At 36.5% G+C, this 27,245-nt stretch overlaps 1 protein-coding gene across 2 annotated transcripts in view; it reads right to left on the minus strand.

Annotated features, from left to right (window-relative positions):
• The window catches only part of UBAP1 (ubiquitin associated protein 1), a 54,367-nt gene that overhangs the window by 18,425 nt on the left and 8,697 nt on the right, over window positions 1-27,245 (minus strand). For both annotated transcript variants that reach the window (XM_019734408.3, XM_074330652.2), the window contains exon 2: window positions 6,677-6,717. In XM_019734408.3, coding sequence (XP_019589967.2) covers window positions 6,677-6,710 — 34 coding nt within the window. In that variant the 5' untranslated portion in view covers window positions 6,711-6,717. The remainder of the gene's footprint in view (window positions 1-6,676; window positions 6,718-27,245) is intronic.

The raw sequence follows: 27,245 nt of genomic DNA on the forward strand, positions 1-27,245 counted from the left end.
CAAATGTATTATGCTTAATTCAGGTTTTATTGTTAATTCAAGTTAAGGATTCAAACTGAAGTCTTTGGAAAAGACTATATCAAACTTAAAATTAGGTGAAAAATTGTAATTCCATGATTGGGTATCACTACCTTAAAGCCTAAATCGGATAACACTTGCAAGATCGATTAGACAGATACACAGACAGATAAGACACACACACACACACACACACACACACACGATTGCATAGAGATGTGCTAATAGATATGAAGAAGCAAGAAAATGTTATTCAGACCCTAACTACAAAAACAAGACAGATAACCCACAAAATGAGCTTTTTAATGTACAATGTTTGGCATTCGATCAAAAATAAGACACACAAAGAAGAAACTGTGATCCAGTCATCTGACCCAAATCCAGGGATGGCCAAGATACTGGAATTATTAGAGCTTCAAAATGACTATAATAAAAATGTTAAAGGACCTAATGGAAAGGGTGAACATATGTGAGCAGATGGGGAATTTCAACAGAGATGGACATATAGAGCCAACTGGAAATGCTAGAAATGAAAAACGCAGTATCAGAAGAAAATTTTGATAGTTCATAAGCCAGGCTATGTGCTAATCAGAAGACAATGCTCAGCAGAGGAAAGAATCAGAGAACTTGAAGAAAATTAACTGAATTTTCAAAAGAAATTAACTGAATTGAAACACAAAGAGAAAAAAAGCGGAAAGAAATGGAACAGAGCCTTAAGAGATCTCTGGAACATTATCAAATAACCAAATGCATATGTGATTGGAGTTTCAAAAAGACAAGAGACAATGGAGCAGAAGAAATACGGTAAGAGGTAAACGCTGAAAATTTTCTAAAAGTGATTTAAAAAAAAAAAAATCAACCCACAGATCCAAGATGTTTACCTAACTCCGAGCAGGATAAATACATAGACAATCACACCAAAGCTTATCATAGTCAGTATGTTGAAAAGATAAAGAAAAAATCTTGAAAGTAGAGGAACGCCATGTTACATACAGGAGAACAATGATTAAATGATGGCCAACTTCTCTATACTGTAAAGCATTTTAACAGACCAACGTTTGAAACCTTTTCTATAATATAAAATACCTTTTTCTATCACTCAGCATAAAAAGTATTTCAGTATCTTAGTCAAAATTAAACCAAGGACAAAATGAATCTCTTCAGAAGTTAGCTAACGATCATAAATAGGACAGGTTGGCCTATCAAAGAAGGGAGTTTACTTATTATTAAGTCCAATTATAGAGACATGTTTTCTTAAATTAGAATCTCAAGATGTTTCCAGATATTAAAAGAGTATTTATTTGTGAAATATTTTTTTTAAGTCCTTTAAAAATCACTTCTGGAAAATAACTTTTTTTCTCAGATGAAACGAATGGAAAATGAGTTAAAATTTAAAGAGGATTGACATTTTAAAGCACCAGGATCCAAGAAAGGCCTGATTTAAACTAAGTTGAGAGTTTGCAATTTACATAATATAAGGACAATATTTTCAAACATCTCTGAGAAATAACTGTTTATATCTCTCATTATGTTATTTAGGCATATATGGTTATTAGTGACAGTGGAAGAAGTTCAACCTCAGTTGGAAAGAATAAACTTGAGGATAAATCAAATACGAGTCATAAGGTAGCACAGCACAAGATCTAGTCAGCCCAAATATTTAAATAGAAAAACAGCTTTTTCATATCCAGTCACGAGAGCAGCTGTTACCTCCTTGTCCATATCTCAAATGCCCTAAAAGACTTACACACACATATACACCCACTAACCCCCAATGGACCACTCAGAGAATACCTAATTTAGGGGGAACCAATCCACAGGCTCATAAGCTAGGCTATGCAAATCAGATACTCCCCTGACCAAAAGATGCAAAAACTCTAGCTATATGATGCTAGCCACTTAGGCTGAAAGATCAAGAAGCACCATAACTGGGGTGGCCATTTTTGGCCCCGTGCACTCTACCTACACAAGCAAGCCAAGACAGCAAATCCATATATCAGAAGAATAAAAATGGAGCACATCTGCAGAGAAAAGCAGTGAGGAAAGGCTATTTACTTAGCTTTCTGAGAGAGAGAGGAAGTACTATAATAAGAAAGCCTAGGGTTTCTGGCTTTCTAATTTCAGCCTTGTAAGGCCAGGGGGAACTCAGATACCTGTAAGATTGCCTATTAAACATTCTCCAACTGTTTCCTTTAATTTCTATCACTTAAACTACAAGATATCTAAAAATAAGATTCTTGACTCTAAAAACCTTATAAAAGCCACTGAAACTCAAGTAGGAGCTAAGCAAATTAAAGCAGAAGAAGCCAAAGAAAGAAAATCTTTTTCTCAAATTTTACTCAGGTAGAATGTTTCATATAAACAATAAAATTTTGGTAGGAATGTAAGGAGATACAGGACGTTCTTAAGTCTTTATTGATCAGATAACTTCAGAATTACAACCTTCTCTCTAAATTGTTTAACTGGAACACATAACCTGGGGTCCAACTTATTTTCACTCCAATCAAAAAAGGAGTTCCCTAAGATTCAAGATTGGAAGCTTTCCTTCTGAAATAAAATTATAAGTTTAAATTTTTAATTTTTGCTATTTTCTTTCCCTAGGCCTTTCCTCTATCCTTGGCTCTGTCCTCTTTTCCCCTGAAAAAGGGATGCAGAAGCAAAATTCAGATCTGCCTCTGTTACTAGCATTTGAATACAGTCATGGGTTGCTTAACACGTTGTGTACGGCAGGGTTTAAATCCCTCGTGAAGATTCTCGTGATCCGTACGCAACGTGTTAAAGATAGGGATACATTCTGAGATACGCATGAAATCACTAGGTGATTTCATCACTGTACAAGTATCACAGATGCCATAACCCACTCCACAGCCAGGCTGTATGGTACAACCTGTTGCTCCTAGGCTATAAACCTATACAGCATGTTACTGTACTGAACTCTGTAGGAAACTGTAACATAATGGTAAGTATTTGTCTATCTAAACATATCTAAAGAGAAAAGGTACAATAAAAATATGGTATAAAAAATAGAAAATGGTACACCTGTATAGGGCACTTAGCATGAATGGAGCTTGTGGGACCGGAAGTTGCTCTGGGTGAGTCAATGAGTGAGGGATGGGAGAATGTGAAGGCCGAGGATATCACTGTCCACTACTGTCCACTACTGTCGACTTACAAAGTCGACAAAGTACACTTAGGCTACACTACATTTAAAATTTTTTTTCTTCAATAAATTGACCTTAGCTTACTGTAATTTTAGCTTTATAAACTTTTTTTAACTTTTCGACTCTCTTGTAATACATTTAGCTTAAACCAGCTGTACAAAAATATTTTCTTTATATCCTTATTCCATAAGCTTTTTTCTATTTTTAAATTATTTTGTTTTTTTACTTTTTACTTTTGTTTGTTAAAACCTAAGACCCAAATTAGCCTAAGACACACATTAGCCTCGGCCTGCACAGGGTCAGGAGCATCAGTATCAGTCTTCCACCTCCACAACTTGTCCCGCTGGGCCTTCCGGGGCAATCACACACACCCCGCTGGCATCTCCCATGACAACAATGCCTCTTTGTGCAACACCTCCTGAAGGATCTGCCGCAGGCTCTTCTTAAGGACGTGTCACTCTTTTCAGAAATATGTCCGTGGTGGTTTGCTTTATTGGTTTCTTTTTTATCACAGATTTGCTCTTAGGCAGATAATGCACCATAAACATTCCTCTTAATGAAAACCTTTCGGTGTTGGGGTCCATGTTTTCCAACTTTTTAAGGAGCTTGTTGAAGTCTGCAAAAGCCTCTGCTAAACCCTTCACTGTGAATTTTCTTGGGGACGGGGGCCTTCTTTTTCTTCTCCTGCAGTTTCCCATTCTCTTGACTCTTCTTCAGCTGTGTGTTCCTGTTCCAGTTGCAACAACACCTCATTAGTCAATTCCTCAGGAACCACCTCCAGGAGCTCCTCCAGGTCACCTTCACCCACACCCAAGTTCAAGTTGTTTGCCATCTCAACCACAGCCTTGTTGACTTTCGCAGCCTCCTCATGCTTGGCAAGTCCTCTGAAGTCATAGATGAACCTCTTGAGTGTCTTCCTGAAGATGCCATTCATACACTCCTGGTGACATCACCCCAAGCCCAAGCAAGGTTCTTGGTGCTGTCATAGATGCTGTAATCCTTCCAGAATTGCACGTCCTCCTCAGTTGCAGCAATAGCCTGGGCAAAGGTCCTCCTCAGGCAGTAGGCCTTAAAAGCGGCTAGAACTCCTTAATCCATTGGTTGGATCAAAGAGGTGGTGTTTGGAGGGAGAAACCTCACTGATGTTGGGATGAAGATCACCAATAAAGAGGATGTCGGGAGCATTATCAACAGTAAGCACCATCTTAAAAGGTATGTTATTGTCCAAACGGTACTTCCCCATTTTGCTGACACAGCAATCCAGGAGGGCATCTTGGAAGAGGAGCTTGGTCACCCATGACTTTTCACAGTATACTGACTGGCAATGTGTGCTTATGGAGACGTGTGAAAGCCCTGGGGGTCTCACTGTACCAGATCACAAAGGGTTTCAATTTAGTTTGCAACACTGCCCCCAAACAAGACTGTTGCCTGTCCTTAAAAGCCTTGAAACCGAGCATTGACTTGGCCTCCTTAATGGATGGAAGTCCTTTCAGGCATCTGTTTCCAGAATAGGGAGGTTTCATCTATATTGAATATCTGCTCTGGAAAGTAATTTCCTCCACAATCAGCACATCTAGAGTTTCCAATAAGTCTTCAGCTGCCTTCACATCAGCACTCTGACTCACTCATTTTTTCATTATGTAATGAATAACAATTCTTGAATTGTTAAAACACCCAGAGCTAGCAGTAAACTCAACATTGTAGTTGAGTCCAGACTTTTCTTTCATCATTGCAAACAAACTTTTTGCTTTGGTCATGACCACTGTAGTGCCGAGAGGGATATGCTTCTGTGCCTGGTCTTCAATCCAGGTCATTGGAAGTTTCTCCATGTCTGACATAGGCCCTTCTCAATTTTTGCTAGTCTCATTGCCTTCAATGAAGCAGATCCTTTAAAAGCTTTTGTCACTTTGTTCTTGTTCTTAAAGATTGTAGCTATGTTGGAATGAGACATGCCTGACTGATGAGCAGCAACCATCACTGATTTTCCACCTTCATAATCCTTGATCACTCTTAATTTCATTACCAGATCAATGACTCAGTGTGGCCTCTTACTGGCAACATTAAAAGTGGATTTTTGTATATTTAGGGGCCATGATAAGCAAAACAACATGAGATTAAATCAAGCACAAGAGAAAGTTATGCAACCAAGAGATGCTGTCAGCATGAGATGTATGAGGTTGCTGCCACATAACACGGCACAGTTTTACAGCAAACTTTTAAAAATATAAATCAGTGAATTCTAAAATAACGATTAAAAGTATAGTATAATAAATACATAAAGCAGTAATAGTCGTTTACTACCATTATCAAGTATTATGTACTATACATAATTATATGTGCTATACTTTTATACAACTGGCAGCACAGGTTTGTTTACACCAGAATCAGCACAAATGAGAAATGTACTGTTATGCTATGATGTCATGATGGCTATGACATCACTAGGCGATAGGAATTTTTCCACTCCATTATAATTTTATGGGACCACCATCCTATATTCGGTCTGTTAACCAAAACGTCGTTATGTAGTGCATTACTGTAGTCTGAAAGAGCTCTGTAATAATCCTTAAGTAGGATATAACTTACCTGGAAGATGTGATGCCTGACCTGTTACATACAATGCAAATTCCAGAGTTTGAATGATTTAACTCCAAAGGATTTAACAAAATATATGCAAGTAATGTAAGTATATACACAATGGCGATCAAAATATGAAAGCTGCTGTAGAAAACATATAAGCAAGTTAAAAGCACAGTGACTGCTGCACCACCCTGCCTCAGCTGAGTGATACCATCAACCAACCATTTGTAGATCAGAAGAGCAGATTCATAAGTTGCCAAGCAGTCTAGCAAATCACTCTTAGCATGACATGATTTTTAAAATGAAGATCAATTTCAAAACCTCTTTAATAATAATTGTGTTACTTGGACATTTCTGATGTTGAATTCTTATTGTATAAAAAGAGGGTCCAATTATAACTTCTTAGGCACCACCATTCCTCCCGTATACAGAAAATAAAGTTTTTTAATATATTCGATTTTAGAAGGTGACACCTTAGAAAAAGAGAAACTATTAGTCTCTAATGCAAAATTGTAATTACTACTAATGGCACTTCTGTAATATACTGATCTACTGATCATGGTTTATTTATAGGCTATTACGTCCTTTTATGGGGGGAGGGCCTAAACCAAAACATTATTTACTAAAGGCTTAGAATTTTTCACCTCTGAGATGGGACTTCTTATTCCCTTGGTGACTACAAAATATGGCTATGGAACAACAAAAACAGGTAGGCTCCCTATAACCATAGAAGAACTACTTCAATATTAAAGTTATCTGAAATCCTATGGAATAGATATGCTAAACTGTTGTACAATTTTATTTTTCTCAAGCTGCTCACTTAAATAAACAAAGGGGTACTTATAAATAATGCTAAGTGATTTCAAATTCTCTGATCAAATCATAACGTAAAGCATGATATCTAACAGTCTACTTACCATGAAAATCTGCACCCAACTTCTTAGAAGCCATTTAGAACCTGAAAAACAAAGAAATATTTCTTAAGCTCATGATGCCTTGAGGAGATATAAACAAATCATTACAAGAAAATTTAAACTATAATAAGGAAACTAGAAGACGACATACAAGGAGCAGGACTGACATAGTCCTCAAACATCTCAGTCCAAAAGTCTCCAAGCAGAAAGGGGGAAAAATTAGTTTTCTAGAGAAAAATTAAATATTTCTGAAATCTTCATGTTCTGAAAAAAAAAAATCAGAACAGCAAACTAGCCACTGACCAATTTACATGCAAACTATCAAAAGGAAAAAATTACTTATCTTCCTGATATAAACTACAAATATATCAACAGATTATGAAACTTATCCCATTTTATTGTTATGCAAATATAGACCTTTTACCAGCAATTAACTATAACTGTTAAGACTGAAATTTCTGAAGTGGAGAATGAATGACATACAACCTTTTGTACCATTTTAATTTTGTATAAAATTCAAAAAAATGAAGGGGGGGAACCTATAAAATCACACATCTAGCTTAATATTATCTTGGCACTTTCAGCCCTTTTATAAGTAGGTACAAAGTCTTTTCTTACACAAATAATCTGAGCTCTTCACCCAAAAGTTTATCTCCCTTGATATGGTGTTTATACCTTTAACTAACCTAAGATATAAGCAGAAAAAAATTAAAGGCTAACTATATGAATTTATGGTACGGTGTCTATTAGCCTGCATTATAGTATACTGCAAGACATCATACTGAAAATGATCTATTTTCCACTGAAAGTTTAAAAAAACAAAGTGAGAATATTGCATCTATTGCATCTTGTGAAAATTACTCAAAACAAAATCTGCACAGAATTTTTAAAGAAATTGACAAGCTGATTTTAAAATTTACATGGAACGGCAAAGGAAACAGAATAGCCAAAACAATTTTGAAAAAGAACAAAGTTGGAGAACTCACCACCTAACTTCAAGACTTACTATTAAGCTACAGTAATTAAGACTGTGGAAATAGCATAAGGATATTACATAGTCCAACAGATCAGAGTCCAGAAATGACCCATCCACATATAGCCAACTGATTTTCAACAAAGGTACAAAGGCAATTCAAAGGGGAAAGGACAGGCTTCTCAACAAATGGTACCAGACATTCAGATGCAAAAAAATAAACAAACCTTGATCCATACTTTGTACCATATATAAAAAAAATTAACTTGGGAATGGGAAGATTATGGCTAAAGGCTACAGGGTTTCTTTTTGGGGTGATGAAAATGTTCTAAAAGTGACTGTGGTGATGACTGCACAATGTCATATACTAAAAGCCACTGAATTGTACACTTTAAGTGTGTGAATTGTGTGTGGTATACTGAGACACCAAAACAACATGGACGCTCTCAACTGCATCATGGTAAATGAAAGAACCCAAACTCAAAAGATTAACATACGACGTGATTCCATTTATGATATTCTGGAATAGGGGACAAAAAAGTAATCTAACTACCAGGGACTGATAGTAGGGGAAGGAACTGACTATGAAAGGAAACACAAGAATATTTTGAGGTTGATGGAACTGTTCTATATTTGATTCTACTACTGGTTACATTACTATATGCATTTGTCACAATTAACAGAACTAAAAACTAAAAATTGTAAATTTTACTATATGTAAACTACACCTCAATTTTTTTAAAGTATATATACCCATCACATTGAAATTAAATAGAATCAGTAAATAATACGAATAACATTTTAACCTAGCCTAATGGAATGAAATTTCATTTTTAAAGTATAAAAATCCAAAATAAATGATACAGCTGTACCAAATTCTATTAGTAAGCTTTCTGCATGATGAACAAGGGTTTTCTATAGTGATGTATGGTTTCTAACAATGGATTTCTTCCTATTTAAAAGCAAAAAACAAAAGTAAATAAATTAGTTTATATCTCTTCGCTTACAAAAAGAAGTTGAAAAATGCAAATAACATTATTTTAATACTATGTCTTTAACTGGTAAAATATCTTCTAAACTTAGAAGACACAGAGCAAGGCTAAGACAGTTTCTAAAATGCAGTCACCATGGCTAACAAGTACAGGACTTCTCTAAGGGGTAATAAAAATGTTCTAAAACTGACTGTGATGATGGTTCCAAAACTGTCAATATACTAAACACTATTGAATTGTATGCTTAAATGGGTAAATTGTATGGCATGTGAATTAGAACAATAGTTCTTACCAAAAAAAAGTAGCTCTAAATTTGCAAAGCTGTGCAACTAAAGAATGATTATTAAGGTAGGTATACAGAAAAGGAAAGAAAAAGATGAGTGACATCTTTTCCCTTTCAAAACGGCTTAATGAATAACTAACAATTTTACTTATTGGTAAAAGAGAATTTTATTCATTACTTTTTATAATCTGTAGGATAATAAATTAACTCACTTTGGGGGGGGATGCAAACAAAACAAACCACTTCCAATAATAGCCCACTCCTGATTCTAACTTAGCCAAGGCCATTTCATAGACGCATTTCTCCAGCTTATATTACATCCCAACTTATCCATCTGTCCTATGTTAGGCAAAAACTCATGCCATAATAGTAGCAAGAGGCATATATTTGTCCTAATGTCTAGTGACCTCAGAGAGTTGGTGTCCTCATATCAAGTGTCATTCAAGGGCAGTTTAAAGTGTCAACAGCAAACAATTACCATGCCATTTCCCTTACTCACAGATAGTCACTGGTTAGTTAAAAGCTATGGAGTTAATAACAACATTGAGTAGAAGACAAACCCCTTTAAGGATAAAAAGTATTATGTAAAAAGTAAGAATTCTCAGATTTCAAAAGAAACAAGACATATTTTAAAATTAGTGAAAAGAAAAAAACAGAAGGAAATACATTAAAAATATTTAAAGGAGTTGCCTCTAGGTGGTAGGACTGGGAATAATTCATTTTTTTATTTTTGGATTCCAAACATTTTATGGCAAATTGGTATTATTTTATAATTTCCTTAAAGCTTTACTTTAAAAGTTTCAGTTTTCATCATGATGTGGGGATGAAGTAGTCTGGTTGATACTCTAGTTAATAGAATTAAATTTATAAAGGATGTGGATCACCAATTTTCAAAGATCTAAAAAACCATACTGAAAATGATTTAAGCTTTTTATATATGCAGAAGACATTTCATAGGCTCTCATAGGCTTCAGGGTTATCATAATGTACATAAACCACAACAATACAATGAGACTTTTAAACCCAAAAGCAAGATTCTTGGCAGCCTCAACCTTGCCACATATGCACATACCAGAAATGTGTTTTCCTAAATCTCTGCTGGGAAAGCAGTATCTAAGCATCTAGCAATGAGAGCTAAGAATATACTATGCTCACAGACAGATGCAGGAAATTAGTGTTTTCATCTCTGTGTCCCTAATAATTATTGATATTGTGAGATATCAGCTATTTGAAGAAGCAGCTGTTTTTTGAAAGGTAAATGGCTTGGGAGAGGCTGCTTGAGTCTCTGATTTAATAAATAATTTTGCAAACAAGTTAACATCAGGAATGTTTTAAAGAAGTTCAACCAAATTTAGATGGATTCTTAGATGCCATTTGGAAAAGGGCCTATCAAAAAGGCCCTATCAAAAGACAACCCACAGGCCATGCCCTTTTTAAAAAGGCCATGCCCTTTTTAAAAAGGCCCTATCAAAAGACAACCCACAGAATGAGAGAAAATATTTGCAAACCATATATCTGATAATATCTAGATAATATCTAGGTTATATAAATAACTCTACAACTCAATAATAAAAAGACAAATACCCCAATTAGAAAATAGGCAAAAGGATATGAATAGTTAAATTTTCCAAAGAAGATATACAAATGACCAAGAAGTACATTACATGTTCAACATCGTTGGGGAAATGCTAATCAGAAACTCCCCTCCCTAGCCCTCTTGCGAAAGCATGCGTATTATCTGCAACAAAGTAAAATTTGTATTAAAGAAATAAAAATTAAAATATAGCTTTTTTATTACTAAATAAAACGATGTACATTCTTCAAAATTATGCCTCAATAGAGCTGATAAAATATATATTTTCTATGGATTTTCTTTAAATATTAAGATAGTCTGCTGAATGCAACTCCTATTTTTCACAAACCATAAGATTATGAAAAATCTGTATTTGGTCACTTATAATAAAGATTTCTCTGTCTGCTATGCAGTTAAACTTCACTGTCTCTCTAGGATCAAAGACATTTTAATAGCTACTTAGGATCAACTTTCTTTTCCTCAAACAGCTAAGCAAAATCAAATGATATAGATATTTATAAGCTCCCTCATAAACTTTCTATATTTAATTATAACCATTTATTTTATAATTCCTTCCTATAATCTGAAAGTTCAATTTGGAAAAGGATTAAGTTATAGAAAGTTCAAAAGATGGGTCGTATGGCATTGCAATTGTTTATTAAAAGCATATAATAAATGGGAAGTATAAGTTTTAAAAGATTGTTACAAGTTGGATTGAATTACTTTAAGTAGGTAAAAAATGTGCACAGAACAAGACTAAAAACACATTCGCCCCAATGAAAAACTAAATGTTCGGGGGAGGCGGAGTCATAAACAAGCCTAAATTGCCATTAAAATATAAATGCTTCTATTAAAGAAAAAGTATCAAGGAAAAATAACAATAGCACACATTCTTCATTCATAAACTTTTACACAAATAAAAATGTAGAACTCCCTGAAGCAACCAGGAACTTCAAAAACAATGTTCTATTTTGACACTTCAGTGACACTTCAGTTCAAATGCTACAGGAAGATAACCTAATAACTTAAATTTTGAATCACTGATTAAAGATACTTAAGAACAAAAAGAGGGGCCCGCCCGGTGGCTAGGGCGTGGCTAGGGCGGTTAGAGCTCCATGCTCCTAACTCCGAAGGCTGCCAGTTCAATTCCCAGAACTGGCCAGTGGGCTCTCAACGACAAGGTTGTTGGTTCAACAGCTCGAGTCCCGCAAGGGATGGTGGGCAGCGCCCCCTGCAACTAAGATTGAACACGGCACCTTGAGCTGAGCTGCCTCCTGGATGGCTCAGTTGGTTGGAGCGCGGGCTCTCAACCACAGGGTTACCGGTTCGACTCCCGCAAGGGATGGTGGGCTGTGCCCCCTGCAACTAGAAAACGGCAACTGGACCTGGAGCTGAGCTGCGCCCTCCACAACTAAGACAGAAAGCACAACTTGAAGCTGAACGGCACCCTCCACAACTAAGACTGAAAGGACAACAACTTGACTTGGAAAAAAGGCCTGGAAGTACATACTGTTCCCCAATAAAGTCCTGTTCCCCTACCCCAACAAAATTAAAAAAAAAAAAAAAAAAAAAGAATATGGCTGTGAACACTGAATTGAGTTTATGAGACCTTGCATGCAGTCTCTTCAAGTCTGAGAATTAGCCAGAGACACTATTTTCAGGACTTATCACTGTCCACAAACTCTGTGTATGCAAAACGAAGAAAGTTCCCTATTACTGACTGCTGCATATCAGCATATTTGGCTGAAGATGGAAGGCCAGCAACAGAGGTCAAGAGTACACTGATTCACACTGCGGAGCATTTCAATAGCCCCAGTAAGCTTCTTTATGCATTAATTTCTTCTTGCAACTCAGCTGGAATACTGTTTGTTCAATCAGATTTTTCCTGAGCACCCTCATCTCATGGAAAGGTAAAAAGGAAAATCTAAATCGAGTCACTAACCTGCAGAAATAAGATCTAACAGGCCATGCCATTTGGAAAAGGATGTCTACTACGTGAGTATGGAAACAGTCTTATCATGGAGGTTATATTTTGGTGATGGGTTTACAAGTGCGGCTTTTAGTTTTTTCTATTGTGCTATTTGCTTTCCAGGTTTTCTATACTGAGCACATATCTATAGATTGACACACATACATAATACTTTGTAACTGGGGGGGAATCAAGTGAGGGGGGGGCAGAAAACTGTAAGAAGACTAAAAAGAAACAACATAATATGTAACTAATAAAAGATTGTGACCTTAGAGAGGAAAAAAAGAATATACCAGTGCTTTCTAGACAAGTAAAAATACAAGAAACACATAAATGCCGCATGGAGATGTAACAGATGTTTGACTTTATTGACAATAATGGATGCAATCCGTGATGAAGAGCTAATGTTATGAATTGCCCCAAGTAACATAACATCATCACTCATAAAGCAAAAACTATAGGAAACAGAACTAGGAAGAAATACATAAATAAGATCTAATTCATATTATGTCAAAAGCATAATACATCTTTTCAAGTACTCACTGAACATTTTACAAAAACGTGTGAGTAAAATATCAGGTCACAAAGAAAATTTCAATAAGTTTCCAAAATCAGAAGTAGCACAGCCAATAGTCGAAAGACAAATTAATAAAAATAACATCAGAAAACAAAACAAAAAGTCCTACTACCTGATTTTTTAAACTCCTCTTACAGAACTCACATACCAAAGAGAGTACCGAAAATAAAATTGCAGAAGATGGTGACAATAAAAATAACGCATTTGAGAACCTACAATAGGCACCGAAAGCAGTACTCAGGAAAATTCACAGCATAAGGACATGGGATATAAATAACCACTTAAAGAAAACCCAAGAATGGGGACAGTAAACATATAAGCAGAAAATAATCAATTAAAAATCAGAAAAGTAGATCAAGTAATAAATACACCCAAAAACTGACTCTTTGGAAAATATATAAACCATCCAGCTAACATATTTTTTTAAAAAAGGATGAGGGGGAATAAGTATATAAACAGAAGACATAATCCTAAGACACTGCTTTGTTTACCTCTTTGCAAATACATTTAAGAACCTGAATAAAATGGATAATTTTCTAGGAAAACATTATCAAAACTGACCCTAGCAAAGACAAAAGTCTTTACGAGACCTATAACTATAGAGAAAAAAGAAAGGTTATCAAAGAGCTCTTGCTACCCAAAAGAAACCTAACTCCAATGAGATTTTTAATAAGATTTCTATTAAAAATGTAGCTATCATACAATATTAGTTTTAGGTGTACACAATAGTTATTCAACATTTATATACCTAAACAAGTGATCACCATAAGTCCAGCAACGATCTGACACTACCATGCTATCACAATATTATTAACTATACTCTCTATGCTATATATTGCATCCCCATGACTTACTTGTTTTATACCTGAAAATGTGAACCTCTTATTCCCCCTTCACCTTTCCCCCACCTTTTAAAAATTTTCAATTACAGTTAACATTCAATATTATTTTATATTAATTTCAGGTGTACAGCATAGTGGTTAGACATTTATATAACTTAAGAAGTGATCCCCCGACTAGTCTAGTACCCACCTGGCACTATACATAGCTATTACCATATCACTAACTATATTCCGTTTACTTTACATCCCCATGACTATTTTGTAACTACCAATTTGTACTTCTTAATCGCTTCACCTTTTTCACATTGCCCCCCAAGCCCCCTCACATCCGCCTAATAAATCTAGTACCCATCTGACACCATACAGATACTACAATATTGACTATACTCCTTAAGCTATACCCTACATCCCTGACCACTTTGTAACAACCAATTTGTACTTCTTAACCCTTTCCCCTTTCCGCCTCCCATCTGGCAACCAACAAAATGTTCTCTTTGTCTAGGAGTTTGTTTCTGTTTTGTTTTGCTCTTTAGATTCCACGTATAAGGGAAATCACATTGCATCTGTCTTTCTCTGTCTGACATACTCCACTCAGCACAATATCCTCCAGGTCCATCCATGCCAGTGCAGATGGCAAGAACCCATTCCCTTCCGTGGCCAAGCAACACTCCACTGTGTATATGTACCACCTCCTCTTCATTCATCAACGGACACCCAGGCTGCCTCCACATCTTGGTCATTGTAAACAATGCTATAATGAATATATGGATGCACACGTCCCATCGAAGTAGCATTTTGGGCTTCTTCGGATAAATACCCAGAAGTGGGATTACTGGGTCCTTCTTTGTCTCATTATAGCCTTTGTTTTAAAAGTCTATTTTTGTCTGGTTTAAGTATTGCTACCCCAGCTTGGTTTTCTTTGTTTCCATTTTCATGAAATCGCTTTTTCCATCCCTTTATTTTTAGTCTGTGTGTCTCTTTCAATCTGAAGTGAATCTCTTGTAGGCAGTATATGTAAGGGTTTTGTTGTCTTAACCGTTCAGCCCTCCTATGTGTTTTGATTGGAGCATTTAACCCACTTACATTGAAAGTAATTGCTGATAGATATGTAGTTACTGCACTTTTTTTTTTCCATCTTAAAGAAGTCCCTCTAACATTCCTTGTAATACTGCTTTGGTGGTGGTGAACTCTAGCTTTTTCTTGTCTGGGAAGTTCTTTATCTGTCCTTAGATTTTAAATGGTAGTCCTTGCTTTTCATCATGCTGAATATTTTGTGCCAATCCCTTCTGGCCTGCAATGTTTCTGTTGAGAAATCAGCTGACAATCTTATGGGGATTCCCTTATAAGTTACTAGTTGCCTTTGTCTTGCTGCTTTTAAGATTCTCTCTTTGTCTTTAACCTTTGCCATTTTAGTTATGATGTGTCTTGGTGTGGGCCTGTTTGGGTTCTTCTTGTTTGGGACTCGCTGAGCTTCCTGACTTTGTATGTCTATTTCCCCCACCAGGTTAGGGAAGTTTTCAGTTATTATTTCTTCAAATAAATTCTCAATCCCTTGCTCTCTCACTTTTCTTTCTGGTACCCCTATGATGCAAATGTTGTTATCCTTGATGTTTTCTCATTGGTCTCTTAAACTATCCTCATTTTTGGGGGATAGTTTGGGGATTCATTTTTCTTTTTGCTGTTCTGATTGGGTGTTTTCTCCTACCTTGGCTTCCAAATCACCGATTCGATCCTCTGCTTCATCTAATCTGCTGGTGATTCTTTCTAGTGTATTCTTCATTTCACTTGTTTTTTTTTTAATGGTTTCTATGTCCTCTTTTACACTTGTTATTTCTTTGTTGAAGTTCTCACTAAGTTCCTTGAGCATCCTTATAACATTTGCTTTGAACTCTGTATCTAGTAGGTTGCTTGCCTCCATTTCCTACAGTTCTTTTTCTGCAGTTTTCTATTCTTTCATTTGGCATGATTTCGTTGTTTCCCCATTTTGGCTGTCTCTCCATGTTTGTTTCTATGTATTGGGTAGATCTGCTATATCTCCCAGTCTTAGCCTGGTGGCCTTATGTAGTAGGTGCCACATGGGGCCCTGGCACAGTCTCCTTGGACAGCTGCACCAGGTGCTTCAGAAGTGTCCCTTGAATAGGTTTTGTGTGCCCTCCTGTCTTAGTTGAGCTTTGATTGCTACTGGCATGTAAGTGGGTGGGATTGACCCTCAGGTTGACTGGTTGTGGGGTTGGGCTACATCCAAAGCTTACAGGGTGCTATGAGGTCTGACAAGTAAGATTGCAAACTTGCTGCAACGATGTTGCTAACCTTTTTGGACATCACAGGGATTCCTGGTTATGAATTTGTACCAACTGCAGAAACAGTTAACCAAGTTTACTGTTTGAGAGTGCTGAAAAAGCCTGAGTGAAAAAGTTAGACTACTGGAACTTTTCGCCAACAATTCATGGTGCTTACATCACAATTCACCAGCTCACACGGCACTGTCTGTGAGAGACTTTTTAGCCAGTAAACAAATAACTGCATTAGAACGCCCTCCCTACTCACCTAATCTGGCCCACAATGACTTCTTTCTTTACCCGAAGATAAAGGAAATATTGAAAAGAAAACATTTTGATGACATTCAGGACATCAAGGGTAATTCCAGATGGCCATACATCAAGGGTAATATGACCACAGCTCTGATGGCCATTCCAGAAAGAGTTCCAAAATTGCTTTGAAGGGTGGACTAGGCCCTGGCATTGGAGCATAGCTTTCCAAGGGGAGTATTTCAAAGGTGACTGTAGTGATATTCAGTAATGAGGTAGTGATATTCAGCAATGATATTCAGCGTGAATTCACGAACTTAATTGTCCAACCTTGTATGCGGGGGGGGGATTCACCCCAGCGGGCTCTGATGCCTGTTGAGATCACCCTTTGTGTGTGCCACTTGTGGGGCTAATGGGTTGTGCTCTGCTGTGGTCTGAAGCCAACCTCCATGTATATTGCTTCTGGAGCCTCTTGGGAGGAGCTCCAGTGCAGGCCCAGGTGACTCATTGCCTGTGACCAGCGGGGGACTACCTGGTAGAAGCTACAATGTGAGAGTGCTGACTAATGGGGAAACTACAGAAGGCACTAAGCCCAGGAACAAGATGTCCATTACTAAGAAGAGAGAAGAATGGGCAAAGAACTAATCATGTAATAGAAATGTATGGGTGCAGGTGTCCTCAAAGTATTTTTATGATGTTGGTTAAACCTGAAATGTACAATTTAGAATCATGTGGGCTGCAAATATATTACTTAAAAAAAAATGCCTATTACAAAAAATGAAAAAGTTAAACAATGACTTCTTATAATTACCAATAACTACTCTGAAATCATAAGGCCTCTGAGACTAACATAATAGAAGAAAAGAAAAATACTGACTAGTTTAAAAGTTAAAGTAGAGGAGTCATGACATAAAGTATTAGCCAATTAGAAATTTCAAGTGACTATATTAACCAATTCATTAAAATTCATTTAACATGTTTTCTTCAATGTGATTTAGAGTTTAGTAAGAAGAGTACAATTCCCCAAGAGGAAATACGGCCACAAGTTCATCAATTTAGCTTTTTAAATTGCAAATAAACATTGACTGGGAAAAAAATAATTTCAAGAAGTTACTAAACGTCACCTCCTCTCCAGCTCTTCCAAAAATCGTATCACAAACTCATGCCACAACAAGGGAGAAAAGAGCACTATGGACAGTTAAACATTTGGGTTCTAGTCTCACTGCTTCCATCAACTTGCAATTGTTTGAAGCTAGTCAAAACCTCTGAAAGGAAAAGGGAAACAAAAAAATTCAGGGCTTCTTCTGTAAAAAGAGAGTCCTATAGTAAATTATCTGTTGACAACCTTTTCAGAATTAGGGGTCTAGATATATTCTTTTATAAATATGGACTTTAATGGTTTTTATAGCCTATACATATAAGAAATATCACAAGACTTCATATTCTTAGCTATGAGGGCACATAAACATGTGTAATCACTTGTTGAGTTTATGACTCAGTAAGTATACACAGACTACACCCATGTTTTTATAAGGAAAAGAAAATGCTGACTTTTTGACACTAATAATACTACTTCACTCTATAAGTAGCCAATACAATATAACTGATTAATATAAAATACAAAGAACCTAACTAGAGGCTATTAATCTGACCTGAGAGAAACACAAACATAAATTTTCTGTTCTTCCAACAGTCTTCATACTCAGTGGATTACATCACTCTGACTGTTCCAATCATATGAAATCTGAATGATTTTCCCCATAGAAACAAAGAAGTACCAGAGCCTTGCCCACCAAACTTGAGAATTCATATCCCCAGGGAACACTGTGCAGTACCAGGGAACAAACAACACAAAGATGACACAACTTCGTAGAATGTCAAGGATTTGAGGGGAGAAGGTAAGGGTTGTTAAGTAATTTTACAGGCAAATAAAATATTTTTATGTTAAAATAAACACCAGAATAAATGACTTTATTTAAAGTTCTATCAAGTTAAGAAACAGATTACTTCTATTTTATTTAAACTATTCCAACACATAAAATGGAAACAAATATAGTTTTGCAGTTTATTGCCTATCTCCCCACTAGGTCTTATGTACCATGAGGACAGGAACCACTTTTATTTCATTCACCACTGCATCAAGCACAGTGTCTGTAAGTAGTGTTCAGTAAGTACCTAATTCTGCCAAATTCTCAAGTTATTATACAAGATCAGCATAATACTAATACCAAAACTTGAAGGATAGCAGAAAAAAAGAAAATAAGAAACAAAGTCTTATTTATTTATTTTATGTTATTTTTTAAGGAGGGTGCAACTCACAGTGGCCCATGTGGGCATCGAACCGGCAACCTTGATATTATTACCATGTTTCCCCGAAAATAAGACCTAACCGAAAAATAAGCCGCAGCATGATTTTTCAGGATGATATCCCCTAAACACAAGCCCTAACGCGTCTTTTGGAGCAAAAATCAATATAAGACCCGGTCTTATTTTCGGGGAAACACGGTAGCACCATGCTCTAACCAACTGAGCTAACTGGCTACCCCTAAATCACAGATATTTATAAATGTGTATACAGTATTCCCCCCTTACGCACAGGGGATACGTTCCAAGACCCACCACAGTGGATGCCTGAAACCATGGAAAGGACTGAACCCTATATATACCATGTTTTTATCTACACGTACATAACTATGATAAAATTTAACTTACAAGTTAGGCATAAGAGATTAACAATAACTAATAATAAAATAGAACAATTAAACCAATATACTGTAATAAAAGTTATATGGATGTGGTCTCTCCAGTAATATTTTATTTTTCAATCCAAACCTATTCCTGAATCTGTGTAATCATCTTACTTGCAGTAAATGGCTTGGTATCGCTCGTTTCAGGGGATCCATTCATACAGATTCACTGCCTTCTGGCGCAACACACTGCCATCAATCAGGACAGGTTTTCTGTTCATGTCTTCAACCCACAAATGTAATGCCTTTTCCATCTTAATTAAGCACTTATGCATTGTGGCTGTAATTTTTGCACTTTCTACACAGCAAAGCTATCATGAATTTATTTTTCCTTCCTCACAATTTCACTGATAGAAGATTCATTCTTACTGCAGATCTTAGCAACTTCAGCATGATTTTTTAAATTTTCCTAATTAAGTCAAGAACTTTCACCTTTTCACTTAAAAGGAGCATTTTATTGCTTCTCTTTGGTATGTCCAAATTGCCAGCATCACTACTCCTGTGCTTTGAGTCCATTATTACATAAAATAAGGGTACTTGAACACAAACACTGCAATACTGTGACAATCAATCTGATAACCAAGACAGCTACTAAGTGACTAACAGGTAAGTAGCGCACACAGCACAGAAACACTAGACAAAGGGATGACTCATGTCCTGGCCAAGATGGAGGGGGATGGTGTTAGATTTCATCACACTACTCAGAACAGTGATCAATTTAAAACTTATGAATTGTTTATTTCTGGAATTTTTGATTTAATATTTTCCAACCACAGTTGACCACAAGTAACTGAAACCATGGAAAGCAAAACAATGGATACAGGGGAACGACTGTATTTGTATTTATATACACACAACCAAATTCTAATTAAAATAGTAGTAAATTGAATTAAACAGGAAACTCCTAGCTGTAGAAAACTTTTCAGGAAAAATGATAGTTTCCTTCCGCACAAAATTTCAAAGGAAAAAGAAGAAAGATGGAAAAGAAGCAATCTACATAGCATGTACCAATCAACCTAAGATTATTGGCACTTGTGACACTAGCTCTACTTACAAAGCTAAAGGTACATACAATACGTACACAAAAGAATCTTCTATATTTTACAACTGAGAAGCCTTAATATGAAAGAATTTCTAATAAAAGAACACAAAAAGTGCAAAGCAGGTCTTTTGACAAATCTTAGTTGCTTTATAGGTATCTATCAAAATGGGCTGTAATTTACCTAATAACAAAATTTAACATATTCTACTTACCAATAAAAACAAAGATTATCAAGAGAATCTAAAGGGAATTATCATAAGGATTAAATAAGATAATGCAAGCAATAGTTAACAGTGTCTACTGGCATCTCCTCATCTTCCTAAATCTTTTTTTTTATCTTCCTAAATCTTATTTTAAGAAAGGTAGTTCTTGTACTTACTCTAAAGAATAAAGAAAAAAAACTGCTACCAAAAGACCATCACCTATAGTAAGAAACCCATTCATTTTTATATTAACATGAGTCCTTGACAAAGAGAAACCCTGTATAAGGCTTAAAAATGTAATTTCAGCATACATACGTTCGAAATTTTTTGAAACACCCCTGGAAAATAAACAAACTCTAACATCCTCCAGACAATAAGAAAATGTTCCATCTCTCCTCTCACCATCAAGTAAAGTTCAGAAAAGTTTTTAAAAGAATGAGGATGCTGGCATATTTTATTTTAGACTAGAAAAGAAAATCATAGCACATTATATAAAAATTTCAACACAGGGGACTATGTCCATTAACAAAATATTAATATTACTTTTTCTTATCCATGTTGAATAGAAATACAAATCCTACGAGGTTGTTAAAACCAAGTTACTCAAAAATAACATCCCAGTGTCTGTGTCTGTCTAACTAGAATTACCAACTGCAAAGTCACAAGTATGACATATTGGTTAAGTCTATCACAGAAGCAGAAACACTGTTTAGGAAATTCCAAATATAAAAGATTTGCTTAACATGTGAAGTTTATGTAATACAGAACTACTTTTAATACAAATGTAAACATATATTAAAAATCCTTATCCCCCAATATAATTTTATGGACTCAATCAATACAATGCACAATTATCCAACTACGTACAAGCCAGTTAACTTACCTATAATGTTAAGTGCATTACATTATTTTCAGAAAAATGGGAAATATTGGTACTGTAAGCAAGGCAGGCAGTTTGGAAACCTGACTGTAACACAATGAAGTCACAGGTGGCTAACCTAACATTAAAAGTCAGAATACCACTGACTTCAAATAAAAAAGCATCAATTCTTTTCTAAGAACATCTATTAAAAAAAAACTAAGAAAAACAAGAGAAAAAGTAGTAAAACCAAAAGTTAATACTTTGCAAAGGTCAATAAAATTGGTAAATCTGTAGGCAAGGCTCATTAGAAGGAAAGAAAAAAAGGTGATATCAGGAATGCAGGAGGGAACACTACTACAGATCTTACAAAGATTAAAATTCTATATAGAAATAATTTTATGACTAAAGTTTCACATCTTAAATGAACCAATTTCTTGGGGGTTCATTTGAGCTACGAAAGCTCACCCAAAAAGAAATAGCCTCAATAGCCTTCTATATATTAAAGAAATTAAATTTGTAGTTAAGAAATTTATCATAAAGAAAATTCAGTGTCTAGATGGCTTTACTGATGAAATCTATCAAACGTTTAAGGAAGAAATAATACCAATTTTACACAAACCCTTCCAGAATGTTAGAGGAAGGAGTACTTCTCCTCATTCTTTAAGACAAACATTACCTTGATACCAAAGCAGCCAAAGATATTACAAAGAGAGAAAAGTACAGAATAATATCCCTCATGAACATAAATACAAAAATTCTTAAAATTTTAACAACTCGAATCCAACAATATATACAAAGCACAATATATCATGACAAGGTGTGGGTTTTCCCAGGAATGCATATTGGCTAAGTATATTAATTTTTTTTTAAAAAGTCAATGTCATAATATTAAAACTAAAAAAGAAAAATCATGATTATCTCAAGACACAGAAAGAATACATGACAAAATCCAATACCCATTCCTCAAAAAACTTTCAGCAAACTAACATAAACTTGATAAAGAACATCTATTAAAAAAAAACAACCTACAGTGAACATCTTACCTAACGGTAAAAGACTTTTAAGTTCAGGAATAAGGCAAGGATTGTCCACTTTCATTACATTGTATTGGAGGTCCTAGCCGGTGCAACAAGACAAAAAAAGAAATAAAAGGCATCGCGATTGGAAAAAGCAAGTAACAGCTGTCTTTATTCACAGTCTGATCTGCAGAAAATCTCGTGGAATCCACAAAAGAGTACTAGAACTAATACATTTATCAAGGTGGGAGAATATAAGATCAACACATCCAGGTGTGATCAAAACATATGATGAATGCTGCTGCCAAGTGCCATCCAACGGAAAGGCAGGGATCTTCAATATGGGAAGCGGCGCTTCAAACCTTAGTAACAATGCGTGACAAGTTTCAACTTGTTCGGTGCAATCGGGTGTGAGCTACGGTTGAGAGGTTTGTTTTAAAGTGTGCCGTAAATCATGGATCACGAACAACACATTAACATAAAATTTTGTTTCAAACTGCAAAAAAGTGCTAAAGAAACACATGAAATGTTAAAATTAGTTTATGGTGATGCTACAGTGACTATGAAGACGGTTTACAAGTGGTTCCCACGATTTCTTAATGGTTGTGAATCGACTGAAGACTAGGAGAGATCAGGATATCCTTCAACATAAAAAACCCAAGAGAATGTTGAAAGAGTTAAGGGAAATGATTCGATCAAGCAGGCAAATGACTATTAGGGAAATTTCTGAGGATCTGAACATCTCTTACGGTTCCATTCAAAGCATTTTTAAAACAGATTTGAACATGAGGCGAGTGAATGCGAAATTTATTCCATGCGTTTTGACCCTCAAACAAAAGCAACAGCATTTGTCAGTTTTGTTGGAGTTACGCAATCATGCCACTTCAGATTCCAGATTTTTAAGACATGTCATCACGAGAGATAAAACTTTGGTCCACAGTTATGATCCTGAGACCAAGGTTCAGAGTTCTCAATGGAAATCACCCAGTTCTCCTCATGCGAAAAAAGCACGTCAATCAAAATCTAACATCAAGGTGATGTTAATTGTGTTTTTTGTTTGACCTTGATGGAATTGTGCGAGCTGATTTTGTACTCAGGAACACTACGGTGAACTCTGAATATTGTAAGTGCATATTAGAGAGTTTAAGAAATGATGCATGGAGAAAACAGCCTGAGAAATGGGCAAACAGTTTCATCCTCCATCATGACAATGCACCATGTCACACATTGCTTCTGATACAGCAATTTCTCTCAAATAAGAACATTACAATGTGTCCTCATCCACCTTATTCACTGGATCTGGTACCATGTGACTTCTGGCTCTTCCCCAAAGTCAAAATGACCATAAAAGGTAAACGTTTTGAATCGATTCAGGACATCGAGGCAGCCAGGACAGCACAACTAAAGACACTCACAAAACAGGACTTCCAGAACTGCTTCAGAAAGTGGCTAGTACAATGAGATAGCATGTTCGAAAAGAGGGGGAGCATTCTGAGGGGGATTAATAGCAATGTACCTTTTACTGTAATACATTTTTTTAATTTAAACATTCTGCCTATTTTTTATCACACCTCATAATAACCAATTGCATTTTTATATACAAGCAATGACCAATCAGAAATTCCAAATTTAAAAATCACCGTTTATGTAATAGCACCAGAAATTATGAAACATTTAGGGATATATCTGACAAAAATGTGCAAAACCTGTACACTGAAAACCAAGAAGACTGTTCAGCATACCATAACAAAATACCACAAACTAGGTGGCTTATAAACAACACAAAAGTGTTTCTCACAGTTCTGAAGGCTGGGAAGTCCAAGATCAAGGCACCAGCAGATTTGGTGCCTGGTGAGAGTCTACTTCCAGGTTCACTGACAGCTGTCTTTTCACTATAACATCACTTAACCATGGAATGGTGCAAGGAAGCTCTCTTGGGCCTCTTCATAAGGGCACTAATCCCATTCTGATCCCATCTTGCCTTCTCCCACCTTCATGTAATCTTCCTTACTATCCTTCTTAAATGCATTTTTAAAACCTGCAAACTGTTATTCTCTAAAGCATTTTTATCAGTCTGTTGAGATCTTGCTTCCAGTTTATCCTCTCTTTAATTCAAATAAATTTTTTATAAAAATTCTCTACAGGATTGGACATTCTTACATTTACAGGTGAAAAAAGTAAAGGAGGATAAGAGGTACAAAGTTTCAATTATAAAATAAAAAAGCCACGGAGAGGTAGTATACAGCAAGGGAACATAGTCAATAATATTGTAATAACTTGGTATGGTGAAAGATGGTTATTAGACTAATGTGATCACATCATAAGCTATAAAAATGTTGAACCACTACATTATACACCAGAAACTAATATACTATTGCATGCTGACTACGATTTTAGGAGGTCCAAGATGACAGCGGCATGCATAGGAAGACAATATGACCTCGTCCCTCCCACGAGCAAACTTAAACATACACATATATAGAGAGCACTTATTCCTGTGAGACAACTGAGAACTGAATGAACAGCTTCTGAACAAGCAAGAGAAAGAGACCAAACAGAGAAGGCTGGGAAACCATGGGAGTCCTCCTGGAGCTGCAGGAAAACTCTGGACAGGAGCCCTTAAGAGCGACTGTTCATATCCACCTCTACTTCCATAGGGTGGGCAGGAGCTCTGCTAAGGTACTTTGGCCTACCTGTAAGATCACCAGCACATTCCCAGTTACATTACCGTACAAAAGAAGAAAGCAGGAAGAACAAGGCATCACCACACACCTCCCAGCAGGTAGAGCCACTCTAGCCCAGCAAGCCAGTGCCCCAAGCACTATAAGCACCTGCCTAGCTCCAACCTACTTCTAAAAACTACCCAACACATAAAGCCTACACAGAGGTTGTTTATACACAAGACCACTTCCTGTACAACAACAACAAAAAAGATTGTATAAGTTGGCTGAGGAGCCATGGGAGCTATCCAGGGACTGTGGGAATTCTCCGGGGTCAGAAGGAAGGGATGAGTACATTTACATCCCCCTCTATTTCCATGGGGGCAGAGGGGCGGTGCACCTCTATCCAGGTGCTCTGGTCTAACTGCAAGGTCACTGACAGCGTGTTCCCAGATGCATCACCCAAGCCCATTTTAGCCCCGAACAAAGGGAGCAAGCAGGATCAACAGGGTATTACTACACAGAGCTGGCTTCCCCACCTGGAACCACTCTGGTTTGACAGGACAGTGCCCTGGACACCCTAGGCATCCACTTAGCTCCTAGCAGCCTGCCAAAACACCTGGTACACACAGCCTACACAGAGGCCCCCTTTCTCAAGACTGGGAGAGACAGCTGTTTTGTCTAATTCATATAAACAAACATAGAAAGTCAAACAAAATGAAAAATGAGTATCTCTTAAATGAAGGAACAAGAAAAGCCCCCAGGAAAAACCCCTACGTAAACGGAGATAAGTAATCTGCCTGATAAAGAATTCAAAGAAACGATCGATCATAATGATGCTCACCAAACTTAAGGGAAGACCAGAGGAACTTAGGGAGAACTTCAACAGAGTTAGAAAGTGTAATAATGAACCAAGCAGACCTAAAGAATACAATAACTGAAATGAAAAATACATTAGAAGGGCTCAACAGTAGATTAACCAATACAGAACAGACCAGTGAACTGAAAGACAGATTAGTGGAAGTCAACCAACCAGAACAGCAACAACAACAAAAAACACACACAAAAAAAGAATTTTAAAAGATAATAGGGAGTGGCCAGTTGGCTTAGTTGATTAGAGCACAGTGCTCATAATAACACCAAGGTCGCTGGTTGAATTCCCACATGGGCCAGTGAGCTGCGCCCTCCACAACTAGATTGAAAACAATGACTAGACTTGTAGCTGAGCTGCACCCTCCACGACTACATTAATTGAAAACAATGACTTGACTTGGAGCTGATGAGTCCTGGAAAAACACAGTTACCCAATATTCCCCATAAAAATTTTTTTAAAAATACAAGAATAGTCTAAGGGATCTCTAGGATAACAACATGCCCTCAAATATTCGCATTATAGGGAATCCCAGAAGAAGAGAGAAAGAAACTGAAAGCTTTTTTTCAAAGAAACAGTGACTGAAAACTTTCCTAACATGGGAAAGGAGAAAGACATCAAGGTCCAGGAAGTACTGAGAGTTCCAAAAAAGATGAACCCCAAAAGACCCACACTAATATATATAATTAAAATGGTAAAAGTCAGAAGATAAAGAGGTAATCTTGAAGTAATGAAGGGGAAAACAAGTTGATAGCCCATAGGCTATCAGCTGATTTATCAACAGCAACTTTACAGGCCAGAAGGGAATGGCAGGACATAATTAAAATACTGAAAGAAAGGGACCTACTAACTAGTATAATTTAACCAACAAGGTTATTCAGATTTGAAGGAGATAAAGAGTTTCCTGAACAAGCAAAGACTAAAGGACTTCATCATCATTAAACCAGATTTACAAGAAATGCTCCAGGATCTTTAACAAGAAAAGAGGAGGTCATAACCAGAAATAAGAAAATATCAGAAAGGGAAAAAAAAAAATCTCACAAGTAAAGCCAAATATTTAAAAAATATAGCATATCAGCCATTTTTTAAAAAGATTTTATTGGGGAAGGGGAACAGGACTTTATTGGGGAACAGTGTGTACTTCCAGGACTTTTTCCAAGTCAAGTTGTGTCTTTTCAATCTTAGTTGTGGAGGGTGCAGCTCAGCTCCAGGTACAGTTGCCATTGTTAGTTGCAGGGGGTAAGCCCACCATCCCTTGCAGGAGTCGAACTGGCAACTTTGTGGTTGGAAAGGACGTGCTCTAACCAACTGAGCCATCCGGGAGCTCAGCAGAAGCTCAGCTCAAGGTGCTATGTTCAACCTTAGTTGCAGGCGGGAGTCGAGGAACCAGCAACCTTTTGGTTGAGAGGATGTGCTCCAACCAACTGAGACATC

This window comes from Rhinolophus sinicus, chromosome 16 (genome assembly GCF_057876585.1).
Source record: "Rhinolophus sinicus isolate RSI-liver-muscle chromosome 16, RSI-T2T, whole genome shotgun sequence".
Lineage (NCBI taxonomy): Eukaryota > Metazoa > Chordata > Mammalia > Chiroptera > Rhinolophidae > Rhinolophus > Rhinolophus sinicus.